At 42.2% G+C, this 13098-nt stretch overlaps 1 protein-coding gene across 15 annotated transcripts in view; it reads right to left on the reverse strand.

Annotated features, from left to right (window-relative positions):
- Nucleotides 1–13098, reverse strand: part of ZNF521 (zinc finger protein 521) — a 422310-nt gene that overhangs the window by 388305 nt on the left and 20907 nt on the right. For 12 of the 15 annotated variants that reach the window (XR_009759190.1, XM_061597293.1, XM_061597339.1 and 9 more), the window contains one exon: nucleotides 2804–2860. Coding sequence is in view for 9 of the 15 variants with exons in the window: in XM_061597293.1 (XP_061453277.1) it covers nucleotides 2804–2860 (57 nt within the window). In the remaining 6 variants the exon portion in view is untranslated. Of the gene's footprint in view, nucleotides 1–2803; nucleotides 2861–13098 lie in introns of those variants that run through there. The other 3 variants (XM_061597394.1, XM_061597348.1, XM_061597312.1) reach the window with 1 other exon arrangement.

Genomic DNA, 13098 nt, shown 5'->3' on the forward strand with positions numbered 1-13098 from the left:
ATGGACCTCCTTCCAAGCCACTTCTGCATGGAAAAGTGCTGGCAAAAGAAAGGAAAACTCAGAGATCATGTGGTTATAATTATGACCAGGAAAGGAATATTTCTGCAGTTCAGCGGTGAAGTAAAACTCTGCCGCTGTCTGCTCCCAATAGTGTCCATCGCAAAACAACTGCCTCATTAAATCTCTGCAGTAAGATTAATATGCCGTAGCTGCACTACATTTATAACTTGGTACTCCATAAAAAGCACATTTAATGGAAAGAGCCTGAGCTTTGATACAAAGTATTACTAGAAAAACTTATAGCCACATGTATGGGGCATCTTATACTGCTTTTGTGTGTGAAACAGCTGAAAGTTTCCTGTATCCACTTGAAGGCTTAATGTTTTGCAGCATACAAGATACCAACAAGTAGTAATAGCTGGAAAATCAATAATCAATAAATACATTTTTAAAACGTTTTTACAAATACACTCATCTTACATGGTGTGAGGCTAAGAGTGCTATAATAAACAACACTCCAACATGAGTGAGGTTTTTTTAAAAAAATGACTGTGGTTTATGTTAAATCTTTCAATGGTAGTGGAAGTCTTTAGAAATGAAGGTGTTTAATTATCTCCCCATTCCAGGAGTAACCATCACCCCTTTACTGCATCAATTTCTCACTTCCTGCCGTTGTTTGCTTTGACCATGATATAATATCACGTCTGCATCAGTTAACCATAGCTTAGTTATTGATTTAAAACATTTCAATACTGTTATTCAATTTAAAGTTTTGCAAGAGGTTACAAAATTGACCGGATGCTCTCATAACCACGTTTTGCAAACTCGCTTGAAGAGATGGATTTGTACTCTGCCTATGAGGACAATCCTGGTTAGTGCCAATGCAGATATACCATAATTAAAATAAACTTTGGAGCTACAAGATGGTATTCAGCCAGGTAGAAAGGGAAAAGAGCAGTGTGCTCTCTATCTCCTAACCATGATCATTAAATAAATGAATTAAAAGATTCCAAGTATTCTGTCTGTCCCAAAATATGGCATTGCTGCTGATACTTTAAGCTTTTCTATTTTAATTGTTGCATTCCACTTTATAAAATAAAATAGTAAATATGTACAGTAACTGATAGCAGATTAACATTGTTTTCGGCCAAAGAGCACCAGGGGGTGGGGGTGGGTTTCTATCACACTTAAATGGCTTGTACAACTGAGATTTGCATTTACAAAAATAAGTGATTACGGTAAGTTGCCCTGACAGATGAGCCAGTGTAATGTCACAAGTTAGGCTATTATGCAAGCATGTCAATCAGATACACATTTATGCAATCATTCAAGATTTAACTGCAAAAAGGAGTGATGAGGTGGGTTCACTAGAAACATCCTTAAAAACTCATAAGAAAATCAGATCAAACATTTTGGAAAAATGTGTTCATTTCCTCAATTTATTTTCCCATTTCAGCCCATTGTTTTCCTTCAAATATAAACATTCACAAGATTTCATTTCTCCAAGTAGTTACAGACATTTTCAGAAAAGCCAGGGAAAAAAATCATATTAGATGCCATATTTTGTCATAGGTAGCCTGCTCTACAAGGGTCTCAAAGGAGGAAAATGGAGCATATACAAGAGACCAGGAGCTTTAACAACACAAATACCGATGAAGAGATGAATCTAGTTTACTGGAGATGAAATATGTACTAATAAGCAGTTTACTGCATATGATTATACAACTATTAATCACTTTATAAGGGAATCCTTCAAACTAAAGACTATTCATTAGCTGTGATGCTTTGTTTTGCTAAGTAAGTAAAACACAATAAAAGCAAAATTTCTCCATAAGATTTCTTTAAACCCTCATCTGAAGATCCATAAGCAAATAAAGAGTAGAACATGGTCATTTCATTGAGAAATGGCTATTTAATTATTACTTTGCAGAACAAGTAATCAAATATATCAAAAGACAATCATTCCTCAAACTGTAAAAACTAAGTATTTTTTGTCCCAAGCAGAAGTAAAAAATAAAAAGGGAACCATTATAGCATCCAGCATATTATTAACCCCCTTACCCCTGTTCATTATAATGAACAGGTCAGATTTCCAGCCTAAAATCTTGCTGGCTGAATTAAGGATTTAGCTACAAAACTCCCAGTGACTTAAGTGTAGGGATCAGTGGCTGCTAAGAAATTCAATGGATTAAGATTTTAACTATACACTCATTTATGAAAGCAACTAGCCTGGAGAGACTTTGGCCACAATCCAGAAGTGTGCATGCACCAGATCGACATGCACAAGCTATTTCCCCTTTCAGCCCTTGCTTGTGCCAAACTCCCACACCATTTTCCATAAAAAGTAGCTTCTCAGTTCTGCTCTGTGGGTGGGGAGCAGAGTGAGGGGAAACAAGACTACTGGAATGTAAATGGACCAAGAAAACCTGGATTTGAGCTGAGATCTGGTTCACAGCATAACTGTCATTTCCTAAGTAAAGCTTCTCTTTAAAAGCTGTGATCAGTATTGGCAGTTAATTGGGATTCTTGTTTGCAAATAAAACATCCTGGATATTAAAGGATCCATATTTCCTGGTGACTGACATTCATCCATCCATCAAACTGAAGCCATCCTGATTTGAGGTAAGAGGGAGATCTTGGGAGGCTAGGGGGCTGCTGGGGAAGAGAGAAAGGGGAGGGTGGGCTCATTATTTTTTTCCCTTCCAAACACCTGAACTGGAATTCTATAAATGTGAGAGTGGACTAAATCTCTCTCATATTATCCTAAGGCAAGCAACATATGAATGTAAGAATTCAGCATTACCTGTCTGCACAGCTGACTGCCCCACACCTCCCTGGTCCTCCGATTCATTTTCTTCTACTGTCAGGGAAAGGTAACAGACAAACAAAAATAGTATATTAGGTAAGTATCTTATTTGTATTCCAACACAGACATAATTTCACTACCTTCCATTCTTAAGGCCACCAATGGTCCCACTGAATGGCAAATTCTGCCAAAGGATCTACTTAAAAAGGAGCCTGGTTTTAAATTGAATCTCAATATAACAGTTTGTCCACAAGTTAAGTGGCTTTATGGGACAACTGAAAAAACATTGTGAATCTGAAGCCAAATCAATCCCTGCAAAAAGGTAACCATCTTTGACTGTATGCTAACTTAACAACTCCACCAATCTTAGCAGCCACTGTAAGGATCAAGCAAGTTCTTTCTTGCGCCATCAATCTGGAATTTTATTATGATTTTAAAATTACCAAATATAAGGATCAGAAGACATAGGATTCTGAATATGAAATGTGTCTATCTTATGTACTCATCACAACCAGAGAACTGTCGCTCCTTTCCATTTTGCCTGAGCTATCCATGGGCAGTTGCACTGCAGCTATTCATGTAATTTACATTTGGCTGTAGCATCAGTCAGGCACTGGAGGAATCTGTAAGGGAAGTGGCACATGCTAATGAAGAAAATTCTTTCTTCTTTTGCCATTCTTTTCTCTTTGTTAAAAACCTCTTCCAACAAGCTCCAGGGATTCTGCTCCAAATGGACAGCAGAAAGAGAGTAGACCTCTTCTCTCATTCCAAAGCTTAAGGGGTAGGGATTTAAAGTTTATCAGGCTCCTACTGAGCAGCAGTCTGGAAGCCAGGATGGCTGTAGATGCAACTCCTAGGCAAAAACAAACACTTGCTTTGTCAAATATTTAAGCCTCCCAGGCTGGATATGATACCAATAGATATCTCATAAGACATATTCCATAGAGACTTTATACATTATATCGCATTCCCTGGTATAACTTTTATGCTGCACTGTGACATTAGTGACTCCATGGAAACAACCACTGAAAGAGATGGGGGGATCTGATGGTAAGGGAATAAGAGCGGGTATAGGGAACCTCATGCCTAGGGGCCAGAAAAAGCCCTCCAAACCTCTCTGTCTGGTCTTTAGATATTTTACTAGGCCACATCCCTCTCCATTCCTGCTCCATGCCTTCCTTAAGTACTTTTGCCTGGCTGGAATGTGAGCTTGAACTATGATAATGCCTCTTGCTTGGATGGATGAAAGCTTATGTGTGTCAATCCACCAGTGGATGGTGCAGTGGCACTTACCTGACCTCCCGAGAGCTAAGTCACTGCTGTTTTTCAGGAGGGAGAGTGGGAAGGACGAAGTAGCGGGGAGGTCAGTGTTATGCCAATGCAACAAAAGGAACGCTGTACTGGCTTCGTCATTGTGTGTGAACAGCACCAACCTCGCTGCCACTTAGCCCCCTCCCACTCTCCTTCTTGGTAAGCAGCAACAACTGAGCCATCAGGAGGTCAGATGAGCGCTGCTGCCGCACCACACCGTCCACTACTCTAAACCTATAACTTCTGTATGGCTGGAGTGTAGCCTGCTTTATAAAAGGAAGAGTCACATCCATTATTTTGCCCACTTTTGCTTCACATTTGCTTCTGGCTTTCCCAGCACTGGTATGCAGCCCTCAGAAGGTGCTGAAAATACTCCCATATAGAGTATTTTCAAATATAATTAAGAAGATTTAGCCAGAGAGTTCCTGTTCTTGAGATTCTAGCTCCTATGAAAGCCCATTCAGCCCAGGGCAGGGAAAGAACTATTTCAGCCAGATTGCACATATGCACACATTTATTTATTTATTGTTATTTATATCCCGCCCTTCCTCCCAGCAGGAGACCAGGGCGGCTTCAACAAGGTCACCACTCTATCTACTGAGAACTCCCTCAGGGCATTCAGAATTCCTGTGGATTCCATTAGGCTCCAGGGGCAGACTGTCTTAATCTGTCCACCACCTCTGCAGGGAAGGATCAGAGCCATAAGTCTAAACTTCACCAGAAAGTTATCTGACCATGACAATGGGGTGACATCCATCACCCCCCATCTCTAGACCACCCCTTCCTCCATCTGGAGCAAAAACCAAGTCGAGGGTGTGCCCTGCCCTATGTGTTGGGCCAGTAACAACTTGAGACAGCCCCATGCTCATCATGGAGGCCATGAAGTCCCGAGCTGGAACACTAGAGGCAGCCTGTGCATGGAAATCATCCAGCACTATCATTCTGGGATCCTCCAACACCACAACCGACATGGCCTCTGCCAGCTCGGTCAAAGAAGCTGCCGGACACTTGTGGCCTGGATAGGTTCTATTCAAACATGTTGGTGGTGTCACCAGCCACACATAGACTCATGTTGCCACAGAAAAGGAAGACAGCTGCAAGCTCTCTGAACTCATCCCCATTCATTGCACCCACTTCTCTAATGTCTCCCAGTCACAATGAACAAGGTAGCAACTTCATTTTGAGAAATGCTAAGGGGAGATTTTTCATAAAAGAAACATCACATAGAGCAGAAGTTAAAAGTGTCACAATAATAAAGATGGAAAAGAATGCAGGTGTGTGGGGGGAGGTCTTCCCATAGGAAATGAGTAGGGGGCACACTTCAGCAATTTTAACAAGCTCTATGTTCACTGAGGAAGGTGAGAGAAATCCAGCCAAACCTATACCTTGGTGCTGTGGCTTCCTGCAAAACTCCATCTGCAGGATTCCTCAGGTGTCAGCTGCTACCCCCTGCAAGGCCTTGGGTGCTAGCTGAAACCAGTTGGGGCTAACAAGGGAGAGGACAACTGCCAGAGGGCAGGGAAGAGAGCTCCCCTTTATAAGAGCCACCTCTAGCCAAGGCTTCCCCCCCCCATTGTCAGGCTTCTTTTAACATGTGCTGGGGTAGGAGTAGTCGGGGGCCTGTCACTGAGGTAATACTGGGCAGGGGACGTAATAGCGGTGGGAGGCAGACTGTCCATTAGAGGGGAAGGGATATAAGACATCTTCGTGCTTGCATCCCCTCTGGTCCCCCTTCTAACCCTTGGGACACTGGTAGCTATGCTGGCAACTCCCTGGATCTTACTGTCCTACTGATGAATGCAAGGTCAGTAACTAATAAAACCACTTTAATTCAGGACTTAATCCTGGATGAATGCGCTGACCTTACTTGTATTAACGAAACCTGGCTAAATGACCAAGAGAGAGTAGGTCTCTCCCAGCTCTGCCCACCAGGTTTTGTGGCACTCCAGCAGCCTACATTCAGGGGACAAGGAGGTAGGGTCGCAATTGTCTGCAGGGAATCTATCTCTCCTGTCAGGTACCCTGTCCCTAACACCTCCAGCTTTGAGTGTGTGTGCCTGGCATTGGGTCAGGAAGACAGAGTGGGGATTCTGTTGGTGTACCATCTACCATGCTGCCCAACAGTCTCCCTCCCTGAGCTGGTGGAGCTGGTCTCGGCATTGGTGTTGCAGTTCCCCAGGTTGATGGTCCTGAGTGACTTCAACATACAAGCTGAGGTTAGACTCACAGGTCCAGCTCAGGACTTCATGGCTGCCATGACAACCATGGGGCTGTCTCTAATATCATCTGGACCAACGCATGTGGCAGGACACACACTTGATTTTGTGTTCTGTTCGGGACAGGAAGAAGGTGATCTGAGGGTGGAGGGGTTCTTAGTGACTCCGTTGTCATGGACAGATCACCACCTGACAAGGTTAGACTTTGTGCTCCCGGTAACCTTCGCAGGGGTGAAGGGCCGATTAAGATGGCCCGCCCCTGGAGACTCATGGATCCACATAGTTTCCTGAATGCTCTGGGGAATATTCCCAACACGGCTGGCGATACTGCCGAAGCCCTGGTCAATCTCTGGAATGTGGAGGTGATCAGGGCGGTGGACACTATTGCTCGAAAGCACCCTCTCCCACCAGGGAAGGCCCGTAATACACCTTGGTTTACTCAAACTTTGGGCCTGATGAAGCGGCAATGACAATGGCTAGAGCGACAATGGAGAAAAACTCAGTCCACTTCCAATCAAACACAGGCTAGCGCTCATTTTCAAGCCTATCATGTGGCAGTGATGGCAGTGAAGAAAGTGCACTTCTCTGCCACCATTGCATCTGCTCATTGTCATCTGGCAATTCTTTTCCGGGTGGTCTGGAGTCTTTTGGGCTCTGGCTCTACATTAGACTCTGAGTCCTCAGTCGCTTGCTGTGACATGTTTGCGAGGCCCTTTACAGATAAATTTGCTCATATTCAGACTGACTTGGACTCCTCATTAACTACAGTTATGCCAGATGTCCCTGAAGCTTCCTCTGGTCATTTTTCTATGGATACTTTTCAGCTTGTAAAGCCTGAGGATGTGGACAGGATTCTGGGAGAATCGAGGGCCACTACTTGTTCCCTTGACCCTTACCCATTCTGGTTAATCAAATCTGCCAGAGGGGGAGTGGCTGACTGGTTGGCATATTTAATTAACACCTCCCTAAGGGAAGGCTCTATGTTATGCTATGTTTTAACAAATTCCTAGATGAATCAGACTATCTAGACCCTTTTCAATCAGGCTTCAGGCCTGGTCATGGGACAGAGACTGCCTTGGTCACCCTGCTTGATGACTTACGTCGGGCATCAGACAGGGGGAGTGCATCCCTGTTGGTGCTGCTGGACCTCTCGGAGGCCTTCAATACGATCGACCATGGTATCCTTCTAGGCTGTCTAGCTGGGATGGGATTGGGGGGCACTTTTTATGGTGGCTCTGGTCCTACCTGATGGACAGGACCCAGAAAGTGGTGCTGAGAGACTACTGCTCGACCCCCTGGCCGTTGGCCTGTGGGGTACCGCAAGGTTCCATTCTGTTTCCCATGCTCTTTAACATTTATATGAAACCACTTGGAGAGGAGATCTGGAGTACAATGTCATTAATATGCTGATGACACTCAGCTCTATCTCTCCCTACCACCTGATTGCAAGGAGGGAGTGCTCATCCTAAACCGGTGTCTGGAGGCTGTGAAGGGATGGATGTGGGCTAACAAATCCAGACAAGATGGAAGTACTGCTGGTCAAGGGAAAAACTGCATCAGGGACAGGGTTGCAACCTATTCTGGATGGGGTTGCACTCCCCTTGAAGGAGCAGGTCCACAGTTTGGGAGACCTCCTGGATCCTGCCCTGCTGCTTGAATATCAGGTGGCTGTAGTAGCCAGGAGTGCTTCTGGCCAACTCAAACTGGTCTACCAGCTGCGTCCGTTCCTTGACTTGGCCACAGTGACACATACATTGGTGACATTGAGGCTTGATTACTGTAACACACTCTATGTGGGGCTGCCTTTGAAAATGGTTCAGAAATTGCAGTTGGTTCAAAATGCAGCAGCCAGAATGTTAACTGGAGCACGACGCAGGGAACATATCACTCCTGTGCTTTATCGACTCCACTGGCTCCCAATTTGTTTCCAGGTCTAATTCAAAGTGCTGGTTCTGACCTTTAAAGCCCTGAACGGCCTTGGACCAATACACCTGAGGTACCGCTTACGCCCATATGTACCGGCCCAGGATTTAAGTTCATCTGCCTCTGATCTCCTCTGCATGCCTGGAATAAAAGATGTTAGACTGACAAGCATGTGGGAGAGAGCTTTTTCAGCTGTGGCTCCCAAGCTTTGGAATACCCTACCCCCTGCTCTGCTCCCTCCCTGTTGGTTTTCCAGAGACTTTTGAAAATGAGAGAGCCTTTGGGAGGGGCTGAAGGTAGAGCCTGCACTGATTTTATGCCTTCTACATTAAATTTTACCTTTGTAGTCCCTTTAGTACCATCCCCTATATATATGTATATATGTGTGTGTGTGTGTGTATATATATATATATATTATATTTTATGTATTTTAATTTATTTTAATGTTTTTGTAGTTTTACTGTTCACAATTTTATTATGTCCATGTTTGATTTTATTTTTGTAAGCTGCCGTGAGTGCCCTATTATAGGGTAGAAGGGCGGGATAGAAATATTTTAAATAAATAAATAAATTTCCTAGATCCCTCTCAATCCACAATGAAAAAGGGTATCCGAAAGGGCTGGGCAGTCTGGCAAACTAGCCCCATCCAAAACTTCCCCGATCTACTTGCCCGATCCAAGATATCTGATGAAAAAGAAAGATCTACGGTGTTGGGACCCTAGTGGCTTAAGTATGTAACACCAAGAGGAACAACTTAGGGGTCCCTTACCACAGATGCAAGTGAGGAAATCTTCTCCTGAGCCTAGGCTGCTTCCAACTGGCATGAAGCACAAAAGCCTTCCTTGCCTTCATTTCCAATCAAGCTCTTTCATGTGAACTGTGCAGATCAGTTTCACATTGCAGATGCTCAAACAAGAACTTTCCCAAATAAATGCTGTGAGTTTGTAAGAATGGTGGCAATATTTTGGCCATGCTTCTACTGCTCTCTCACTAATGACTGTACAGCATGACTAATGACTTCATTTAACCCTTTCTTGAACTACATGCAATGATGGAATGGAGCAACAGCTGATGGTCTGTGAAATGTTTTGCATTGGCTGTTTGGCCAAAACTCAGACATACTGACAAATCTTGATTTACTGTTATGAGACCACAGAGACATGAGCCTAGAGCTTCTGCACTTTCACTTCCCCTTCCCTTCTTTATGAACAAAGGGGAGGGAATTTAAAGCTTCTGGTCACAATGTATAAAAGTTTCCTGCTTCATCCAAATAAGCAAGGTTTCAAGTGAAATGGAAAACTATGGGTTGTTACAAACTGCGACTCAAAGCTTTAAATTTGCCAGCCTCGGGGTAGCCAGCACGGTGCCCTTCAAATGATACTGGACTATAACTTCCATCATTCCTAGCCACTGGCCATGGTAGCTGAAGTTGTAGTCCAGAAATATCTAGAGGGCACCACATTGGCTGCCCCTGGCCTACCTTAACGCATGAATAAGGGCAGAGGGGAAGCATGAGAATATGAGGCTCACACTTGCTCATTCTCTTACAGACATGGTTTGTTGTTACATTTACATCAGACCTAACAGCTGATGAGCTACTAGGAAGGGGGCATTTCTCACAGTAATTTTTCTGTATGGTTTCACAAAATAAATGAACAATCCAAAAATTTGCTTATGATCTACAGGGAATTATAATATCAAAATATACAGCACAGCAACATAAGATATGCATATAATAAGACAAATCAGGAATATAAACATAATTTCAAAAACTTGACTGTTACTTCCCTAATTTATGTATTTTTAAAATAATTAAATCTTAATACCATGATGCACTTCTAATTTCTGCAATTTGCAAAAAATACAGGGTTCAACATAAGGTGATGGGAAATATTTTATTAAGCACAGATAAAGTTTCGCCAAGAAGTCTATTCATTTTCATAAGTGGTTGTACTCACAACCAAAAGGAGATAATACCATGGTATTGGGTAGAAAACTTCTTCAAAGGCCCAAACTGCAGAATGAGCTTAGCAGCTAGCCACACCAATGCCACATATTATTAATTATAGCTACTGTGGCGATTGCATCTTGCCTGTGGTGACGGATGTGGGTTAGGTAGCTACTGATAAGATCTTTTTAACCTTTATGTTTACTTTCCAAATTTGGCCTATGGACCGTTACTGAAGCTAAAACCCTTACAAACAGAGCACCAAGTAGTACCAAAATATGGCTAGCTGCTACAGATATGTTGTGCTGGCTTCATTCTTGCTTTTATAAATTTTATCACATCTTCCTAAAATGGTGCTGGCCTCCCCAAAATCAGTAACAATTAAACCACTGAAAGGCACTGGGCTTGAACTCATTCCTAAAGATAGATCAAGGGAGAATATGGAACAACTGCAAGTTCCAAGGGTAACAACATCAACCTCTCTGGTTTTCATTGTTATCTTTTGAACTTAGAACTGCGCAGCACACCTGGTTAGAAGCCTGTGCAGGCACTCACTCTCTATTAGATGCATATAAAAATATAGAAAAATTAAACCCTACTGCTCTTCTATTACTGTCTGTCCTTCAGGGCATACATTTTAAAAGCTGTTAAATGTGGATTGCAACCAGATTTCTCAGTACTCTCAGTAAATAAACAAACAAATACATTAATACTTTGCTGCATTGGAGTCACAGTTAAGAGTCGCCTTGAACAGCTTTGGATATATAGGAAACAGTTTTGCTAAATAAATACACACACACAGAGCCCCAATGAAATTCAAATATTGCCAGCACGGGCCAACACTGGTAAACAATAAAACAGAATGCCTATATGTTATTCAGTCCACAACAGTCACCTAATCACTATAACCTGCTAATCAACCACACCAAAGGCCTTCATCCATCATACCATAATGCCATAAGTCTGCCTGAAGCCAAAAAAAATGGCTTTAGAATTCCAATGTATTTCACTGCACACAAGATGGGAGTCAGCTGTGTGCTAAATAACTCCCTCACTTGCCATCCAAAACAAAACAAAATTACAATTTGCTCTTTCCCCAAGATATTAACATAGGAAGTATTTTGTCCAGTTTTCTGAAGGTCTTGCAGCAGGGCTTATATCTGTAAGAATATGCAATGCATATGATCTTAGAGATGTAGCAGTGGAGCATCTTTTGTATGCTAGCATGGGGTGGGAGTGGGAAAACACATACCCTGGGCCGTTTCACACAATTGTTTTGCCACTTTCAGGTAATCACTTCATGGCATGATACCCATTTCTGTGAAAGGAATAAATAAGTGTTCTGCTGCTCTGCCACCTCACCCAATAAGAACACCACTAGTGGCCTTTGCAAAAGAATCGTGCTCACAGTTTAATATTGTTTGAATAGTGCCGTTGTAACATTTTGCAAACCCTCTCCCAATTTCTTGTGCCTTTTTTTATGAGATTAATTGTATAGAAGCATTTCAGCAGTAAGCAAATAATAAGTAATGCGGTGACATAATAAGTACTGAATTGCAGCAGGTTAGAGTCATAAGGCCAATACACTCACAGTAGATTGTCCCAGTCTAGGAACAGGGATGGCTTAGGGTTCTTCAGCACCCAGTAGTGCCTGCTGTTATGAGGGAGGATCTCTCTCTCCCCGCTGAGCACTAAAAAAAGGAACAATCTGGCACTCTGAGAAAAGTCCCAGTGGAGCCACTCTCAGGGAGCTTGCTGTGAAAATATGAAGGCCTTTAAAGTTGACCAATAGTTTGATAAAGCACAGGGAACAAAATTCATTTTCCCTTTGATCTATAAGCACAGATTCCACAATTGACTAGGCCACCTCTAATATGAAGGCCATATCAGTACCTTAGAAAAATACTGGCCAATAGCAAAAATGAGCACTTAAGACTTAAAACGGGAAAGAATGGGTGAATACAAAGCTGCAAGAACTCAGTGACAAGGTGAATTTACACTTATAAACAAATACTTTATGGAGAACAGAGGCTGTGATTTATCGTATTTATGCTATTACAAACTATAATAAAAGTAAAAGCTTTGGATAATTGGGAAAAAAAGTCTATTTTCTTCTACACCAAGGCAGGTTAATACATTTTTAAAAGATACCTACTGCCTTGAATGACTGAGGCTCCTTTCAGCTTGTTAAACAAAGTAAGAGAGAAGCTACACATCCCAAAATAAACTATAAAAATAGATTGCTATTGATTTAGTACCCTTCCTAAAATGGTTTCCTTAAGGAACGTGAAATAAAATAAGACTAATACAGCAACAATGATTGGTGTGGGCCAGGGGAGAGGAGTAGAAGAGGAGAAGAGGTTTTGACTAATACAATTGTCCACATTTTTCCCTTGCATTTTTCACTTCCTGCAGTTCAATAAATAGTTACTTTATAAACCCTCCTATGCATAAAGATTAGACGTTATTTGGTCTTTTCACCCATCTTACACAAGTCTTTTCCCACAAGAATGACAACTTTGCAGGAAAAAATGCATTCAATCTGCATGTTTGAGTAGTATCAGCAGACAAGTAATAGAGACACTAGACATATTAACATAATCAATACACAATTTACAGAGCTACCCGGACAAAACAGAAGTGATATGTGTATGCCATTATTTTAGCATCTACAAATTACTGTAATTTCTGAAAATATCTTTATGCATTTTCTCTTCCTGCCTGTGTATGTAAAGCTAGTAAGAGGCGCAGACTGCCCCCCTCCACTCTTCAAAGAGAGAAGGCATGTTTCAGAAAGACACTTAAAGAAACAGAACAGGAAATATATGTTAATTCTCCTTGCTTTCAGGAAGTTCACTAGGAATAAAAATATTTAGCTGTATTAAATCTTTTTA

The sequence above is a fragment of the Rhineura floridana genome, chromosome 1 (assembly GCF_030035675.1).
Source record: "Rhineura floridana isolate rRhiFlo1 chromosome 1, rRhiFlo1.hap2, whole genome shotgun sequence".
NCBI classification, from domain to species: domain Eukaryota; kingdom Metazoa; phylum Chordata; class Lepidosauria; order Squamata; family Rhineuridae; genus Rhineura; species Rhineura floridana.